The following is a 19,657-nucleotide window of genomic DNA, read 5'->3' as shown; positions in this document are numbered from 1 at the left end:
CACCTCCTCTCCATTTTTCCCTTGCTCATTCCTCCCCAATCCGCCCTGATCCTTTCCTTTTCTTTCCCACCCTTTGGCCCTAAATCTCCCATAGTAAGTTTTATCTAAAGCTCAGGTCCTTTCTGCTGTCCCATAAATGCGTTTTGCACAGTCCTGCAGGTCGCTTCAAATATCTCTTAATGCTCATGACAATCATTTTTCCCCCTTTTTATCTGTGATGAAGTTCAGGTTGGCTCCCCAAGGCTGTGCCCAGGTAGCTCCTTCAATGGCCCACCAGTCAGTGGCTGGAGAGTTCTGGTCTGCGGTGTTGTCTGTTACCACCTGCTCGTTAATGTCTGTGTGTTTGATTTGCCAATTCCCTTGTTATTTGTTATTTCTTGTGTGTTGATCTGCTGGAGGGTCGGAAGGCTCTGCAGAGGGATCTGGACAGGCTGGATCCATGGGCTGAGGCCAACTGTATGCGGTTCAACAAGGACAAGGGCTAGGTCCTACGCTTGGGTCACAACAACCCCATGCAACGCTACAGGCTTGGGGACGAGTGGCTGGAAAGCTGCCTGGCGGAAAAGGACCTGGAGGCGTTGGTCAACACCCGGCTGAATATGAGCCAGCAGTGTGCCCAGGTGGCCAAGAAGGCCAATGACATCCTGGCCTGTATCAGAAATGGTGTGGCCAGCAGGAGTAGGGAGGGGATCGTGCCCCTGTACTCGGCACTGGTGAGGCCGCACCTCGAATGCTGTGTTCAGTTTTGGGCCCCTCACTCCAAGAAGGACATTGAGGTGCTGGAGCGTGTCCAGAGAAGGGCGACGAAGCTGGTGAGGGGTCTGGAGCACAAGTCTGATGAGGAGCGGCTGAGGGAGCTGGGGTTGTTCAGTCTGGAGAAGAGGAGGCTGAGGGGAGACCTCATCACTCTCTACAACTGCCTGAAAGGGGGTTGTGGGGAGGTGGGTGTTGGTCTCTTCTCCCAAGTAGTAAGTCATAGGATGAGTTGAAATGGCCTCAAGTTGTGCCAGGGGAGGTTTAGATTGGATATTAGGAAAAATTTCTTTATCAAAAGGGTTGTCAAGCACTGGAAGAGGCTGCCCAGGGAGGTGGTGGAGTCCCCATCCCTGGAGGTATTTAAAAGATGTGGCACTTAGGGACATGGTTTAGCAGTGGACTTGGCAGTGTTAGGTTAACAGTTGGACTTGATGATCTCAAGGGTCTTTTCCAACTTAAACAATTCTATAGTTTTATGACTTTTTTTATACTGAATAGTCCTTACCCAGATAACTTGATGAAGAAGGTGCTCTCACATTCTGCATGTCCCCCCGTGTGAGAATGCTAATACCAAGAGTAATCAGCATGTCGGCTGAAGGAGACTGTCCTGGCAGTGTGAGCTCTATCTGATATATAGGAAGAGTGGTTCTCTTGAATGCAAACTTTCAAAGGTGCTGCAGAGATTGATAAATAAATCACTCTTTGAATGTCTGTTATCAGGACTTTCACTGTTCAAATTAAGCAAGAAACCCTTTCTCTCAGTCTTTACATCTACCCCTGGGAGATTAAAACCCCTGCAGATTGCAAGGTGAAGTGAATAATACTGAAGAATGAAGTGGTCTTTCAAGATTAAAGAACTATTGCAGATAAATATTTCAGATAAAAATATAATTGAAGCATAAATGAACAGGTTGATAGTCTAGTGGAGTGAGAAAGATGCTGGTGTTGGAAAATTCCTGTCTTTGCCAGATGAAGCTGCTAGTGTTCTCCTTTAATTTTGAAGGTTCTTTGCATTTTCTCCCTCCCACCCTTACATTGTTTGATTATTTACTAGATGCCTTGTTTAGCAGAAGTAGTCTCTTAAATTGTATCTGCTAATACCCTTACGTGCTACAGACAACGCTGAGAGACCAGCAATGCCAAGAGTCGCGAAAAGAAATCAAATTGTGAAATGTAATGTCAAGTCCTGGCAAAACATCCATAGCCTAAAAGGAAGTGAAGGGTGTTGTGCCAAGTAGGGCAGTATTTTCCAAAAAGTATTTTACAAAACTTTTCAGATAATTACCTTCAGTTTGGACTTGTGGGTAATAGTTTCTAATGCTGTAATTCTTGGGTGATTTTTTTTTTCCTTTGCATTAAGATTTTCTCTCTCTTGAATAGAAATGGTGCAGGATTAAAATAATTAATTTCATTTCTTGTAAAAATAGTTGTAGAAGTGGTTCCCAACCTGACTTCATCTTTGCACATTTATTTGATTTAGCAAGCAGATTTCTTTTTTGATTTGTGGTTGGAACGTCAGTTATAGACCTGGAGGTGTGTGATCTATGTGATGGGTAGTTTGGGGATTGATGCAGGCATTTCTTGCGGTGGGGTTTTTTATTTGAAATCTGCTTTCAGTTGAGTGCATTACGAACAAATGAAAATAGAACGTGATTTCTAGACTTCAGCAGTAGGCGTGCATGTATCAGTTGCGGATGAGGAGGTGGGGGTGGTTCTCTGCTGTTTAATTTTCTTTGCTATCTTGGCAGATGTCCTTAATTTTTGTCTCCAAAATATTCTGTCTTGTTCTGTGTTTAGGGGCATGCATGTGTTTTGAATATAAAATCATTTATGTAATCTCTGATGGGGAATTCCCCTTGCCCTTTTGCTTTACAACCATGTACAAATGTAATTAACTGTGTTCCAAGAAAAGGCTGCATTCAAATTTGATTATTCATTAGAAGCCAAGAGCAAGTTAATCTGTTAAAACTTTGTTTTAATGAAATGCAGCAGAGCTGTGCGGTGCAGGGAATAAGCTTTTGTAAGTTTACAAGGTTAAGACGTTTTGCTGGTCTGTTGAGCAAGATGCTGAAAAAGCTAAACAAATAAAAGCTTTGTTTAGTGTGTTAAAGATTCTAGTGTTATTGGAAGGTTAAACATGTATATGAATTATGCATTTGAAAGGGAGCGTGTATAAATAATTCCTAACGATAGGATTTGGCTATGGCGTAACTGGGGTTTGAAAGTGCTCGCATACATTGCGGTGGAAAGAGATGAATATTTTATTTCACTGCACCACCACAATGTACAGAGCATGATCTTGGTGGGGAGTGTATCAATATCTAGAATTTGAAATCTCTCCTACAACAGCTTTAACATTTATTTTCCTGACTGTAAATTCGGTAAATGAATCTGTATTAATGGAGTCCAGCGTGTCCTAGGGTACCGCCTGATATTCTCAAGAGTTTGAATTGTTGGCTTTGAAGACAGCTAACTTAAAATGATTGGGGACTACAAAGGTATCCTCTGACACATGCTCTGTGAGTTTTTAAAGTTTGAGCTCCTGTGGAATCTCGTCATTTCTTTAATAATTGATTTTTGTACTAGAGTCTCTATACCTAAACTGTATTTTTGAACCGTTGTTGACTTATTCATTTCCTATCACAGGGAAGCCTTTCAAAGTCCAATTACAAACTTGTTACAGCCTTATAAGTTACTTGGTTTTAGTTTATTCCTTCTATATCACTTATTTTTTGGAGGCTGTGCACTAAGTTGTTTGTATCGACATTCGTTAGACCACTAATAGATTTCAGATGACATGTAACAGTCCATTCCTCTTCATTCTGTCTTCAGTATGTGAGACTTTATGGTCCAAGTTATACGTGGAGCTGTACCTTCTGGTGGTTGGTCACATGAGAAACATTTCCAGTTTGGTGACACTGAAGGGAGAGGGTCTGTAGTTTTGTTCAGTGGACGTTGAATGTATCTTCTGATGGGTTCATTTAATCATCAAGTTCCACTGGGAGCTCGACTGTCCTGTAGCAGCAAGGTAAAATACCATCTCGTCTTGGAGATCTGTGTGAAGATACAGTTGATCTTTGGTTGCAGATCACACTGTAGCACTTTTTGGCCTATATGGTCAAAAATAAGAGGGGGATGGCAATGAGTGCAGCCCAAACGTAGGGCATGGTAGCTCAGTTTCAGTCCTAGAGCAAGGGCTGAGTAAGTCTTACAATCAGCACAATTTCCTAGCACCTGGAGAGTGACCAAAACTTCAGCTAGCTGTGTGTGTAATTTCGGGCATCTGTCATAAGAAGAAAAATAAGAGATACATAAGACACAAGTCAGAAGAAGGAAACATGTGGAGTAGCTTTGTATTACATGTGGTGTAATCCATAAATCCATACATCAAAAACAGGGAGTGTCTTTTATTGTTTCTTTGAATCTCTTTTGACTGTCAGCATTCGTGTGTTATGTATATACACACATACATATACGTGTATGTAAACTGCTATGGTCTTGATACAACCTGAAGGGAGAGGGCAAAGTTGTTGACGGTGGTTTTGCCAGCTGATTTTGCATAGATGGATGTTGGGCTAGATTTAATCTAGTAAAGGCTTCCTCTCTCCCATTTTCTTGGTTTTAATCTGTAAGAGGTGAGTTGAGATATATAGGAAGAGTAAGGTGAATAAACTAAAGGTTGTAATGACATTAAGAGCTTGTCGATCTCCCTATGTAGAAACTCTTATTCAAAAGGGACTCGTTGGGTTGTGGGCACATATCTACAGCAGTATTGGTTGTAGCCGAAGGTGTTGCTACCCTTTAAGTGGTTTTTCACAGCCACCTTGTCAGGTTAAAAAAGTCATCAGAGGTAAATGTGTACCTGACTTCCCATCCATCCATCCAGCTTAGTTAAAGCTGCCAGCGCAGGTGGGATTTACACTGGCTCCAGACTTGGCAGAGAGGCAGGTGGGCTTCGTTCGGGAGACTCCCTGAGTGTAATAATCTGGAAAAGACAACTTCAGGAGATAAAAAGCCACTTTTCAGTAAAAGCACCAATGCAAAGGTCTAATGTGTGTTTAATTTTCGCACGTGGACTTGACGCATTTAGGTGATTGGTCTTTTAATTTGTGAACGTGTCTTCTGAGAGATGACCTAAATCTTTCCAGAATTATAAATAATACTTGGAATGTTCTGAAGTTTCAGGAAAGTTTGAATACAAAAAGGAAAATATTTGTTCCAGCTGTGAATTCCTGAGTGTGAAAGGAGAGCCTGTAGTAAGATACCAAATTAGGATACTCCTCTGACCTTAAAGTCATAAACTACATTCAATTTGAAGGTGCGTTTTGGTTCTAATGACAGGAGTTACCTAAAAATATGTATTAGTGGGGCTAGTTGTACTTGCTGGTCTGTTTCAAATTATTTCTATTGTCTTTGCACACAGTTGAATTGTGCAAGTTTGAGAATTTTAATCTTTAGTTTGATAATCGCTACAGTTCTAGGAGGTCGTTTTGCTTAATTTTATTATGCAAGAAGCTGGTAGCACTTACAATTAGGATTGCTCAACGCTTTCCGTTAAGTGGTTGTGTTTTCAGGTTCTTGTAGCTGCCAAACTTCAACTCTTCCAACTGGAATATTCTGTCTGCCTCAAGCTGTTCTGGCTGGGGTTTTTTTGAACAGCTTTGACAAAAATGCTTCAGCCATTTTTAAATGAAGCTAGAGGTGGAATGTGATTCTACCCAGATAAAAGTTTGTTTTTTCTAAGGGTACAGTTAAGAAACTCAAGAGCCATCGTGTTTTGGATATGAAATACTCTGGGAATTATTTGTTTCAGGACTGCTTGAGGAGAAAACCATCCGTATTTTTTCAAGCCTTTGAGAAATATTCACGTCTCCTTTCTCCATATGGAGTATTTAGAGTTCAGCTGCTACGTTCCCTAGAGCTGTGTGTGCTGAGCAGCCGTGATCACGCAGCCCCGGGTTGGAGGAGCTGAGCTAGGTTTTTCTTGTTGCTTGAATCTGTTGTGGCACCAGAGAGTAGACCGGGAAGGAATGTCCGTTCAGCTGTCTCCTAACTCATAAATGCTTGGCTTTGCAACCTTAACTGTCCTTTCAATGTGTGACAACCTGCATGTTTTCAGAAAAATTCTCATGCTGCTAACGTGTTCCTTAGGCAGCTATGAATCATTTATCACTAAAAATGCGCCTCCACCTCCTTTTATCAGGGCTGCCTCTGCTGCAGTTAATTTACAAGTGTTTGCACTTTTAAGCCATCCGCTATGGCTTATGGCATCTTTGGGTTGAATTTCCACTGTGAATTGCAGCGGCTGTAATTTCCAGCGCCTCAGCTTTCTGGATTAAAGGATTAGAAAGGGAGCTTGCACCTATTTAGAGCAGCTGAGGGGCACTAAGCCCAACTACATGAAGTAAAGATTGAACTGAAATTTAATCAGAGCCACTCTGAAGACAAACAGAAAAGCAATTCTGTAAAAGTTCCCTCCACAGAGGAAGAGAGGGCTCCTGCGGTGTGAGGCCAGTTGGTACCCAGAACGACTGACGGTGATGGGGTGTCTGGATTTCTTAATGAAAGTTAATATCAGCTTAATCACTTCACTACTCCACCCAGTCACTTACCTTTTCCACTCTTGAGCACCTTTCCTGACATATTATGATAGCACTTCGTCAAAAGATAGAGTGTTTGGGATCCTTAAGGAAAATTAGCCTCCCTTTTTACTACTTTGTTCTTTCGTTGCAAAGTAGTTCTGTACTACTCTTGGTTGAAAAGAATTAGTAGTTTGTTCACCTTGGTGTCTCCAGTCGATTGGGTATAGCACTGTCGGCAGGTTTAAGTTAGTTTTCCTTTACCTTAGAGTCATAAATAACAATTCCAGTTCTAAGACTTGAGTCGCTTTTATGTATTGCCAGATTTCTAATTCTTTGCTTGGTTGTTCTCTAGCTGTCTGTACTTAAAAATATTGTATCAGTCTTATAGTTGCAAATGCGTGAATTGAAAATACTATCGGCATAGTTGATCCTCATCTCCTGCTTGTGCTTATGGACTGCTAGAATGCTATCTCAACGCACTGCTTTTCAGCACGGCAGCCTGCGCGTGCTAAACACGCTTCTGCTCAGCATTTTGTTTCATCTTTTTGATTCCGTGTGCAGTAAATGATGCATAAGCTTTACGGACGCAAAGGAAGGACGGGAGGACGTGCCCTGGGTCAGGACGGGGCAGTGGCTCAGCGCCCATCCGCTCCCATCGGCTCGCGGGGAACGCCAAGCCTCTCCCTCAGGTCTTGTGTCCGCAGCATCAGTTCTGGCGCGATGTGCTGCTTTTAAAACGGTGCCTGGCTGCTTTCTTTATTCCTGCTCGTTGCCAAGAAATGACAATTGAACAATTAAGGCAGAAAGCAGAGAGGATTTAGCAAATCATGAACTGTTTTTAATTTGCCTCATTAAGCTGCTGTTAACTACTTAAAGCCATCTGCTTAAAAATAATTTACACACCTTAAGTTTGCTCTAGAGAGCAGGTAGACCTTCATTAGGGCAGGTTTTGTTACTAATGTTAACTTGAGGGGGTGTTCAGTTGTTGTGGAAAATACTTCATTGCTCACTGAACCAACCTTTCCCTGTAAACAAAAGGAGGTGGCAACTTGCAAGTTTTGTTTGCAACTTGCAGTCTGCTGCCGTAACCGGGTTCTTGGGAACCACCCGCCTTGGTTTAGAGACTGGCTTGCTGCGGAGGAAGTCATTTACAGCCATTAGGTAGGTCTGGGTGCGAGAAAGGAGAAGGAGTTATGCGAATGCCTACTCTCCCTGTTACCTACTACCATCCCCCAAAAATTAGCCCTGGAGAGGAAGAACAGCCAGATCCGTCACAGTGCCTCGGCTGTAATTGAGGAGGGGGAATGCTGCTGCTGAGAAAACCCAGGTTTATTTGTCTCCCCAGATCCGTAAAGAAACAATTTCACTTACAGAGACCAAATCACCGGGGAGCCACAGGCTCTCCCTCCTGTCTCAAGCCGAGATTCATTGTCATTTCGGTTCGGTAGCGTGTACGCTCCTTTCTGACCCGCTGAGCATTTCTGTGGTTTGCTGTGAAATCGTTGGCCTGGTTCTTGTCGGAGGAGACTGTCTCAGCAGTGAGCTAATGGTTTGCTGATAGGAATAAAATAATTCAGAGTGAAACTAGCTTTAGAAATACTAGATAATGATGGTGTGAGAATTTCAAAGAAGGTCCTCCGTTCAGTCTGTGGGAAAGAGGTGGGTGTGATTTTTGGAATATTAGCTGAGACACAGTGTTTGACTAAATATAGATCATCTTTTATCAATAAATTAAAAACGCATTAAAATATTGCTATGAAATTTATTGGGTTTTTTTTCCAATTGCGTGCTGTTTATTATGAAGAAAAATGCCAATATTTAACAGGATGTAAATCTGTTGAAGTATCTGAGCAAAAATGTTGCTATGAACCTTAAATATCATTGACTTTCTATTAAGATTTTACGTGGCTCTTTCTGGCAAGGAGGAGGCCCACAAAGAGCCTGACTGCGCAGGTTTGCACACACCGGGCTTTCAAGTATGCGACAAACCAGAAAAAATACGGTGCTTTTTGTATTGCTTTTGGCTGCAATAGTTTAAGGTATTCTTTGCAACTGCAGTTCCTATGTCTTAATTTAAAATAAGACTTCCCAAGGAATCCTTGACTGTAATCCGTCCATGTTCACCCAGTCATCTGGGCCTACATTTGAAAAAAATGGGGAATGAAAAAAGTATCTTAATTTGTCTTGATTGGAAGGAATGAATGTTCTAAAAATGTATATGTGTCATTGAACAGAATATGTGGCTTCTGCCATATTTGATATGCCCTCATGCTTCTGTTCTCTTTGCTATATTTATCCGTAAAGAATTTTACTTCAGGATTTCACTGTGAAATACTTCTTCACAGTAACAACCTTTAAATGACATAGAGCAAATTAAATAGTTCCTCTAGATCATGTATGTGAAAAATTAAATCAATTTTTAAATTTGCAAAATACTTACAAACATTTTAAACACAATACTTACCTTCGCGGCTGTGTACTGGAGAGTACCCAGTGCCAAGACGCTATTGTGAACTCAGTTATCCAAATCGCGAGTTGTTCTTTTGAGTGCTCTGGATTGATGTGCAAGGTTAGGGCTGATGGCAAACTTGAAAATATTTTACATGCAAAACATTTTTATGAGCAAAACATTTTGAGTTGAGCTGAATTAAATCTTTGAATCCATCTGAGCTGTCACTCAAATAGCGGGAGAGAGTGATACACTGTGGACCTTCTGATGATAAGTTTGGGTAGGGAGCTTTGTTTATAGGCAAGAATGGCGTGTGATGAGCCAAATCTACCATTTTCACCAGCTATATATTTGCTAAGGAATCTTGAAAAAATACTTCTTTTGCATTTCCACTCTAGGTGAGAGCAAGTTGTGAAAGTCCTGCAATCATCACAAAAAGTGTTTTAATTTTCCGTCATTTCTAGTTATAGTCCTGACACAAAATGCAGCATATTCTGCTTTAGCAATGCCTTCTGATGCCAGCAGAAGACCTGAAGATGATCTTGCCAGGGGTGCATTTAATGCAGCTGTAGAAGTTGGAAAACTTGCTGTGCTTAAACCTCAGCTCAGCTGCTGCGGTGGCCTCCTTTTCACTCCCACCCTCTTTCTGCCGTGTTTTTTGAAGATGGAGGAGGTCAGGGAAATAAAGGCAGCTGTGTCTCAGTGCAGTCAGCTCCCTTGAAATACTGCTTCCCTCCTCTGTGAAAGATACCTGTCCATGATGTCTTATCATGTGCGACCACCAAAAATACTTCATCTCTCCCTTTCCTGCCGCCGAAGAGAAGGAGCGGAATCAGTTTGCCCTTTCTGACAGGTCTACCCTCTGGTCCACCCGTGAAGGGCATCCGCCGCCGGGGAGTGGATGAGCCCACTGTTTAATGAGAGAGGACCCTTGAAAACTCCTAGTAGCTGAGAGCTGGAGTGAAATGGGAATAAAGAAAACACTGCTGGTGGGAGCTGCAAGGCCCTCAGAAGCCCTTAGCCTTACCGTGTTTGCTTCTCCCTTGCTGTGTGGGAGGAGGATTTGTAGCTGAGAGGCTTGCACAGCTCTGTTCTCTGAACACATGAAGAAGGTGCAAAAAAGGCTGTCTAGGGGATGGCTCCGAGTCCTGTGTGTCCCGATGCTACCGGTTCCTGCGTTCCCTGTACTTTCGTCTAAGAGGAGAAGCGATGTGGAGGAGGAGAAGAGCTGCTGACAGGAGAGAAAGGCAGTTCTCAACTGACTGCCCGAAGAAGTAGATATGAAACGGGGCATGTTTCTGATGATCGGCTTTGGAAACTCACCTGGAACGTGGATTTCTCTGTTTAGGAAATAAACCTTTTTCCACTCATCTTTCTGCTCTTTCCTGCCCCAAACCCATCTGGAGCTGCTGCAAAATGAACCCTGGTGAGGATTCAGCAGCCCCGTCCTGGTTGGGGACTGGGTGCGTCCGTGAAAGAAATCTGGCAGAGGAGCGGCGCTGACTCAAGTGACGGAGCTCCGCTGGGGAGGAGGCAGCAGCTTAACAGAAGTAGTGTTAAACCATATCTCTTGTGAAGACAGTCCCTGAGTAGTCCTGACATGAGTCTTAACTTTGAAGTCTTGGGGTGGTTTGTTTGTTTTTGGGAAACCACAGAGCCTTCGCTCTTGTGCCTACTTGAGAATGTAGTTGTGCATTGAAGGAGTGATTTCTAGCCCTTCATTTGTGGAAGAGACTCATGACCTGAATGCCCTCTTTACAGCTCAGAGCTAGAAAGCTTATGAAACTCATTGCTTGTAGTTAAATCACTGAGTAGATGGGTATGAAAAGGCTGTCTAGGCAATGCTGAGGTGTAAGAGAAGGGCGCGCAGTAATTTGCTCCAAATTCACAACCTGAAACCAAATGGGAAAGCTACAGGCTTTCCACTTGCTCCTTGCTTTGTTTAGAAACCCACCGGTAAGTAGCAGAGGAGCCAAGAGGCAGCTGGAAGAGTTCGGGTAGAAGCCTCTACCAGCTCTAACCTCCTACTCACATCTTCAGAGACAAGCAGCCGTGCTGGGGCAGGACGGTGCTTGGAGGAACCAGGAACAGGAGGAGAGCTCCAACCTCTCTTTTACACCTTTATCCCAGAAAGACTGTGAATGATACCGCTTTTTTGAGGTACTTTGGAAAAGGAAGTATCATATCTTTTTTCCACCCGGTAAAAGGGAATTTGCATAACTAACAGCTATGCTTGGGGCAGTGAAATTCTGGCATTGTGACAAAGTTGGTCTTAAACATTTCCTTCTCCTAGCTTCAGCAGACTAAGACTGTTCTGGTGCCAGCGTTTTGGGGGCTGTAACGTTGGGAGAGAAAAGGTTATGTGCTGTTCTGCTTCAAGTCATTTATTAAATCTCATAGAGTGTACTGCTTTTTTGAATGAAGGGTGTACTGAGGGAGTGCTTACCGTGGTTGGAACAGGAGCTCCGAGACAAGAGTCAGACCATCAGTAGGCTTTTTGTGGCGTGGTATGATGGTTCACCCAAAGAGAAACGTAGGTAGTTCTCATGTGGTCTGTCAGCACAGAATAGCAATGATGCTACTTGTGAAAGGCAACCTCTGCAAGGGAAAAAAAAAAAAAAGTGAGAAAAAAGAAGTCTGCATGTTCGGAGGTCCAGTTGATGTGGTGGTGGACTCTAACCATCAAGCAGCCTTACCCTGTAGCACGTGGCGGGGCTCTGCGGGGCTGCTCAGGCACGGTGGAACAGAGCAAGGCTTGTGTTGCGCGCTGCGAAGGCAATTTGTCTCCCTTTTGACTGAAATAATGTAAATACGAACATTTACTTTGAGAAATTCATTAGGCTGTTAAGTAACTACCTTGTTGGAAAAAGAAATCTGGAAAGACTGGATTCTGTGTAGTTCATGGCAGTTCATAGCCAGCCGCATGACCTGCTTCCATCCTGGATACAGGGATCTTAGGGGTTTTTGCATATACGTTTTTACATATGTTAAAAAAAAATTAAAACCCCCCAAACATTAGCAGCAAAACAATTAGGTTCTGTGGCATGAAGTAAAAACAGAGGTTAAATTACATTTTTGGTATGAGGGATAGCCTGTGCAGAATGACAAATTGTGAACACATAACAGCAGGTCCCACACCTATGAAGTAAGTTCCAAGGGGATAGGGGGTACGGTGCAGCCTTGTCCTGCTAAACGGGCTTAAAATATTGATAATTCTACAACAGTAGACCTTAAAAATCTAAGTTTATATTTTGAATAAACTTAAGGTGCTATTATATAACAACTTGACTTTTTTTTTCTTCTTTCCCTCCTACAGATCACACATCCGTGGGCGGGCTGGGAGACAGTTTTTATGAATATTTATTGAAAGCCTGGCTTATGTCAGACAAGATGGACACGGAGGCAAGGAAAATGTACGACGACGCAATTGAGGTGATTATAATTCATTGAGTTTTCCGGTGCAGTGGAACTTAAAAACAATCTTTAATACTTAAAAAACCGAAAAAACACCCCAAACCACAGGACTTGTTTTGATTATGTAAGTTTTAAGAAATCAAGTGATGAATAATACTAGCTTTCACTCTGAGTAGTTTAAAATTTATTATTGTGGAATACATCTGATGCAGATTATTGTGCTAAAAATAATCAGCTTGTCCAAAACGGTGTAATGTAAAAGCCCAAGCTATAGTTTATTAGAAAGAGATCTAACAACCCTAAGATGTGTGCAGAACGCTTTTCTCCAGTGTTCAGAATCATTCTAGGAGTGGAAGTCCTGAATTGTTTTATTCTTTAAATTATTTTCTAAAACATTTAGGTGTTATATTCCATATTTATCTTGTAAAATGTAGTTCATACCTATTCCTTGCTCTACGGTTCTTTTGCGATACGGTCGTGCTCCCCCTCACAGATCAAGTAGTGCTTGTCCAAGCGGGGCAGTACTGCAGGATGGTTCATAGGTGGGATTTGGGGGCCCTTCCATGGTGGCTCTGAGCTTTACGCTGCCCAGCTCTTGCTTTCTGAGTTTCCCCATACACAGGCATCTTCTTCCATCAGGCTCGTTTGTGCCCGTATGTGCCAACATGCCTGTGCTGTGGTTAAGACACAGAGAGAGTAACTAAGCTGGTTTTAGTCAAGTTAGCTGTGGTACCAACAGCAGCAGGGACCACGTAGTCTTGTCCGAGTCCAGGTATGTGCTTGGTGCCTAGCTTATTTCATGCTCTGTGCATGCCGTGGTTCTTTCAACACAAGCTTTTAAAGCTTAGTTTTAGCGCGCTCTATCTTTTAAAGCAAAACGCCTGTGCTTGGAATTCTCAAAATTCACATTTTAAGAGATATAGTGAAAGTTCTAGTCCAAAACTGCTTGGAAGCTGTAATATGTCTTATTCCTGACCTGAATTTGATTACATCTGGCTTTCAGCTACTTGAACTTTTTCCTTCCCCACATTGTTTTAAAGGGTTATCTGCATCATGTAGCTGGTTACTAACAAAGGTACGCTAGGCATTCTCTCCTGAAGGAGAAATGCATTCTTTTCTTTAGTCTCACAATACAAAACAGATTTTGAATTCTTTCTTAAGCTTTTTCCTAGGTACTTTCCAGTGTCTTCAGTACGGAGACAAGGATGTGATGGTTCTTCTAATACGTCATTGCCTGATTTCTTCTCAGTATTCTCCTCTTCATCCAGCCAAGAGCTGTGTTTGCACTCTTAACCTTTGCCTCACACTGTCATCCACTCTCCAGTTGGTTTTACTCTGAAGTTGGTTATAGTCTTTTTGATTTGCTGCTTTCCTCCTACTGTGATTCACATTCCCGATTCCTCGATGTGTGACCTTATCTCTATTAAAACACAGTTGTTCAGGCAAAGCCCATTTTGTCACCTGTTCTGAATGATTTTACAGGACTGACTTTTCCTTTGTCACTATCTACAGCTCCATCAATTTTTGTGTCATCTGCAAATTTTTTTTAGCATTTTTTTCTTGCAGATCATTGGTAGAAATGCTGCCTAGCATTGAATAAAAGTGTCTTTGCAGAATCTTCACGGGATGAGGATTTTTCACAATTTTTGGTTTACTTTGAACTGTTCTAGCAAGCCAACTTTTAATCCACTTCATATGTGCTGCCTTGAGTTTGTTTAGGACTAATATTTTGCGCAGTACCAAGGAAATGGCAGAAATTCCTCATTTTCCTAATATCAGCATGCACTTGTCAATCAAACATTTATTTCTGAAACCACATAATTCATTTTATATGATTGTTCTATTAACCTTTTAAAATACTGTTAAAGTGTCAGCTATTTCTCAGTCCTTTTGAACTTCCTTATCTTTCTAGGGTTTGTTAAAGTCAACATTAATAGTTCAAAATGTTAGTTGAGTACTTTTAATAGTCTAAAATACAGTTTATTGGGTCCTGTGGGTTTAAAAATGTTTAGGAGTTGATGTTTAACACGCATTGTGGTTACTGTTGAAATACTGTATTCTGATTCCTGAGCTGTGAGCGCTTCAAAATTAGAGGAAATAAATTTTCCCTTTCCTCCTCTTCACTGCCATCCCACTCTTGCAAACATTTTGTATGGGCAAATCTCTGTCTGTGCATGGAGATGCAGCAGAGCGAATTTGGGGGCAGATGAAAACATACTGTAGACAGGAGGGAGAAGTTGCTGAGCTGCTCTCGCTTCATGTGTGTTATGGCCTGCAGTGCAAGCGTCAGATGGTTTCTTCGGCTTTCTTTCAGCTAAACCCACCCGTGTACGTTTGAGTCTGCATGAACTGTACTGATTTATGCATTATGGAACATCCTTCTGCGTCAGGGTTTGTGTTTACCCCAGGTCCTACTTGACATTGAAAGACATGGGCAGAAAGTCAGTGAGTAGGATTTGTTTCACGGGGTTCCAATATGAAATTTTATTTAAAATCTTAAAATATTTTTAAGAGCCCGTTCCCTTACCATTCTTTTGTTCTTGCCCATAACATAGGTCTTCCTCTATAGCTGGCAATTCTGACTCTTTGTTTTTCGAAACTTGGAGCAAAAGCTCTTTGCGTCATTTGTGCAAGCAGCAGGGGAAGGGTGTAAAATACATTCTTCCCACTCATAGCACGGAGTTGGAAATTTTCTCAGCACCCACCAGTCTAAAAGAAGGTCTCTGTCCCGCCACACTTCACTCCTTAGCTTATTACAGGGGAGAGCAGAAGACAGGCAACCATGCCCTCACTCAAGTCTTGCCGTAGGCAGTGATGTTCCATTCCTCAGAGGTATGAAGAGGAAGAAAGATGACAGCATCTGTTTTTCAGATGTCATGATTTCCAGTCCATGGCATGTGAAGCCTTACCCAGGTCACCGCATACTTCATAAAAAGAGCATGAACAAGTTCTGTATCCGTGACCTCTCCGCGCTATGTAACGTTAGTGCAGTCTTCCCCTGTGAAGGACACTTCATTTCAATGTCCTAGTATGTAGATTCACAGCTGTGATAAAAGCTGAAGTTGTGAAATTTGCTGGGACTTTTTTGTGGTGATAAATATTGAGGGTGGGCCTCTTAACTTTGCTTTCAACATCGTCATGTGGGCCTCCCAGCTAGTCTAGTTTAAAGCGTCTTTTCTCCTTCTCACATCGGCTGGAGGATAGGGAAGCTTCCTTTTGATCTATTGCCTTGAGTAGTCTAATCTGTTATGCTCACGAAGTTATCCTCGCTCTTTCTTATTGCACAGCATTAGATAGCTAAAAGAAGGATTCAGCAGTGTGTTTGACTATCACAACATAGCAAGTACTGCTGCAAGACAGCTCAGAAAATGCTGGATTTTGTAGTCATAAAAATCACAGAAAGCATGACCATCAGAGGATATTCCGTTTTCATATCTCGGTCTATTGTTTCAGGCATTTCACAGGCTAAGGAAACGTCTTCCATCAGTTAATCTCTTAGCTGATGTGGACTAAATATTTTCTTTGGGAGCTCCAGTATACATGTCCACTCTAGTGTGCATGTACTCCTCATGGCCCAGCTGGGTGTCCTTCCTTTGGCGTGCTCTGTGGCCCCAGGCATCCAGCCCAGGGTCCAAATGTCACATCTGTCCCAACCTGCTCAAGCTTTTCTTGTCCACTAGGCAGTGCTCCCAGCTGTTCCTTGTTAATGACGGTCAATATTAATTGTTCTTTTTACACACTTAGCAGGCAGTGGGTTGTTGAATGAGGAAGTATTTTGAAGGTTGCATTTATTTTCTTTCTGGGGATGCTTCCTTTGTGACTCTTAAGATGTAACTTAATAATTAAGTAGCTGCCAGAACTTGATTTTCAGATTTCAAAAACTAGCCCTTATACAAGACAGTCATGTTCAAGTTCAGATGTGCTCTCTGTTCAGGAGAGGGACACATTGCACCTAGGTGATGTTCTTCAGTCAAACCCTGAAAGCAAGTCTAGAGTGAAGGAGTAGCTCATGGAGAAGGGTATAAATTTGGCCTTTGCCGGCTCTCCTGATGCCAACCACAGAGATTTTCTCCCCCTGGAAATGCTCCTGCAACCATTTACTCATCAACAGTTATGGAATTACAAAAAGATACAATTCAAAAGGGAATTTCATAGAACATTTGGGGAAAAAATGTTTTCCTCCAGGAAATAAATAATCTAAACCCTTTTAAGCCTTCTTGCTCTTCATAGTAAAAGCGGCTTTACTTTAAAAAGGACTCCTCAACTTTTATGTACCATATGGTCAAAAAAATCCTATAATCATAATGTCAGTTTTGTCACAGTCTAGGATAACTGAATCCTAGCTAATGTAGCTAATGCTACAGATCTTGGTGTCGTCTTCAGTGGCAGATTTTCAGCAGATCCAATCTTTCCTATACCGGTACTTTCAGAATGAATGAGGCTTGTGCAGTTAACCGCAGCAGGCTCCCTAGCAGCAGAAGCCACGGTATCCTGCCAGTCCTTGATGCCAATTTGCATGATTGTTAGACAGCCACTCTGGCAGCCCTCGGAGACTTACTAGTTTCTGTTCTGTCGGTTATTTCTGCGTTCATCTCGCTGGATCGTGCCATAAGCACAAACTTCAGGTCTGTCAGTGGTATCAGTGAAGACATTAACCCAACAGGAATGCAGACCGGCACTTCTCTTTCGTTACCTTCAGAACGCACAGGCTCCATAGAGGGCAGTGGAGAAATTTCACCATCCAAATGATGGCTCAGTGCAAGTAAGGAGCAGGGCCCTACTGATGATAATGCAGTCTTCTCCCTGCAGTCCACGGCACTGGCTTTTAGCTAGTACCTTCACCTTGGCCGTATGGGGACTGCCAGGTCTTCACTGGCTGCATGGATGAGGTGTAGATTTGCATTGCTGTAACCATTCAGAAAAGTTGCTGCAAGCACTGCAGTGTCGCCAGTCAAGAACACGTTCAGAAAACCATAGAGAAACATGTACATACTCAAAACACAACTATTTCAGATCACTGTTCATATTATCATCTTCCCCAGATGAGGCTCCTCATCCTACACATTCTGCCTTTTCTAACAGTGATTTCAATAATTTTGGTTTTAGAAAAGTTTTTTGTTGGGGAAAAAAAACCAACAACCCAACAACTTTGGAAGGCTGTCAGATGTTATTTCAGTACCCAGATGGAGGACTTCCACATCATCAGATGTTGCTGGATTCAATACAGCTGTACAAAACAGTACTGTATCACTTAAGCATCAGCTTAAATAAAAAAAAAAAAAATTGAAATACCTACTACTATCACAGAAGAGCTTGAAGGTTTTCGTTTGTCCATTTTGTTGAAAACAAAAGACAATCTCACTTTTTTATTTACAGGGAAAAGCTATTTCACTGTCCACTTTTAAACCTGATTTACAAGTTGCAAGCTGATTAATCTATGTATTTATGGCTTGAATCTGTATTGTAGCAAACTGCATAGTTTGCACTGTGTAGATAGCAAGGAGACAACCGTGTGCAGCAGGCATGACCTCCACATCCACAATAACTGCTTTAGTTATATGTGGGATCCTCTGTCTCTGTGTTCTCAGTATATCTAGTTTTAGTGCAAAATACAAGTTGTGGACATTTGGGGTGTAATTTGTTGTAGGTACCAGAAAAGTAATGGGGAGGGGTAGTAATTCACTTCTGTAATAGATCTTGTGGATGAGAAGGAGAGTAGTAAATGCCTTTTTAATGGCACTTTAAGTCCTTCAACTCTAATCAGCCTTGGAGTACTCTGACCAGTCACAGGTCATGCACCGTGAAGGAAGTTGTGAACCCATCAGATGGTTATGTGTGGAAGTAGAAAGGAGATTTCTGGAAAGAAGATAGGAATAATGTCCCCATGGTAGAGAAGAGAATTGTCTTTATTATTATAGGACTCAAACTGTAATGAGATTCTAGTTACAAGAAAAACTGTCTAATGCTAAAGGCAGTAAGTACTGCAGTAGGTTGGTGGGGATTGTGAACCTCTCCGAAAGAGACTTAAGTGAATGTCTTGTTCGATGTAGTTTGCAAACTTTGGAAAGTTAGGTCAGCTATTCTTCTTCCGACTACTGGAAGAATACCATTTATAAGTCACAAGCAACAACATATATTGGTACAAATGTGCAAAGAAAAGGCAGCAGTTGCCTCACCTATAAAATAATAATGGTTTTTGCGAACAGCTGCTCTAACCCTCACCCATCCTTTGACCATGCGTGATCAGAAAGCTGCTGTGGAGAAGCAGCTAGAAGGTGGCTGGAGCATTCCTGTCATTCCTATTGAAGACTGACTGAGAGTACAGGTGCTGCCTTTCCAAACGTTGCTGACCAAAAGTTTCCAACATGGATGTATTTTCTGAGTACGCACAGACTGTACGGCAGAACAAATAGGTGCTTCTCAGAGTTAACAGGTAGACAAACATTGTTTGAGCCATAAAGTATGTGCTGAATTCTCAGCTAAAAATGCGATGTTATCTATGTCGTGATTTCCCTATGTTTGATCTCAGTAGCATCGTTGAGCAGTTAGGGTGGGGTTTTGTGTGCATTGAAATTACATTCTTGTAGCTGTTTGTTCCTGTAGTGCTCAGAAATGAATTTGAAAGAAGGAGAAAATTGTTTTGAAAACAGTACTTTATTCTTTGAAGGAAAGTTAGTATGTAAAACTTGCATGTGAAACAGTATTTGAAAGTTCTCTTAATCTTCTTGTAGGCCATAGAAAAACATCTCATCAGAAAGTCCAATGGAGGACTGACCTTCATTGGGGAGTGGAAGAACGGGCACCTCGAAAGAAAGATGGGCCATTTGACCTGTTTTGCAGGGGGAATGTTTGCCCTTGGAGCAGATGGTTCCAGAGATGATAAAGCTGGACATTATTTGCAGCTTGGAGCTGAAATTGCACATACGTGTCATGAGTCATACGACAGGACAAGTAAGATATATTGCTAATCCAGTTATTTCAGTAGTTGAAGTACAGAAATTGTCGTAATTATTTTTAAGATTTGTTATGGACCTCTGCCTTGTCTAACATGCACTGTTTTTATACCAGTATAATTTTCTTAATATCCATGTATTTACATCTGATCTACATCATGGTGAGTAAATGTAAAACCAGACTTTGTATAGTTCCTTCCTGCATGTTTATCCCTGGTTTTGGATCAGTCAGCTAAGATAGGTTATGTTGGTGCAGGGAGGAAGGAGTGTGTGTGAACTCTTGTCCTCCCGGATACGTAGGGCAGTTCTGCACCTTGTATATACTGTTCTTACAGTTGTGTAGAGTGAAAAATTTGTAAATAGACCTTTTACTGGTTTTAGTAATAGTACATTCTGGGTAAGTACCATTAAACTAGAGAGGATGAAGACTGGCCATCTCACAGTTTGCATACTAAAGATCTGACTAGTGAGGAGGCAATATCAGACTTCACTGTTGGGCTGGA

General features: G+C 41.9%; 1 protein-coding gene across 1 annotated transcript in view; it reads left to right on the top strand.

Annotated features, from left to right (window-relative positions):
- The window catches only part of MAN1A2 (mannosidase alpha class 1A member 2), a 144,930-nt gene that overhangs the window by 98,594 nt on the left and 26,679 nt on the right, over window positions 1-19,657 (top strand). The window contains exons 9-10 of the mRNA XM_059836282.1: window positions 12,104-12,219; window positions 18,933-19,152. Coding sequence (XP_059692265.1) covers window positions 12,104-12,219; window positions 18,933-19,152 — 336 coding nt within the window. The remainder of the gene's footprint in view (window positions 1-12,103; window positions 12,220-18,932; window positions 19,153-19,657) is intronic.

This window comes from Gavia stellata, chromosome 1, assembly GCF_030936135.1.
Source record: "Gavia stellata isolate bGavSte3 chromosome 1, bGavSte3.hap2, whole genome shotgun sequence".
NCBI lineage: Eukaryota > Metazoa > Chordata > Aves > Gaviiformes > Gaviidae > Gavia > Gavia stellata.
Note: the sequence above shows the minus strand (reverse complement) of the source record. Positions and strands in the feature narration are given on the sequence as shown.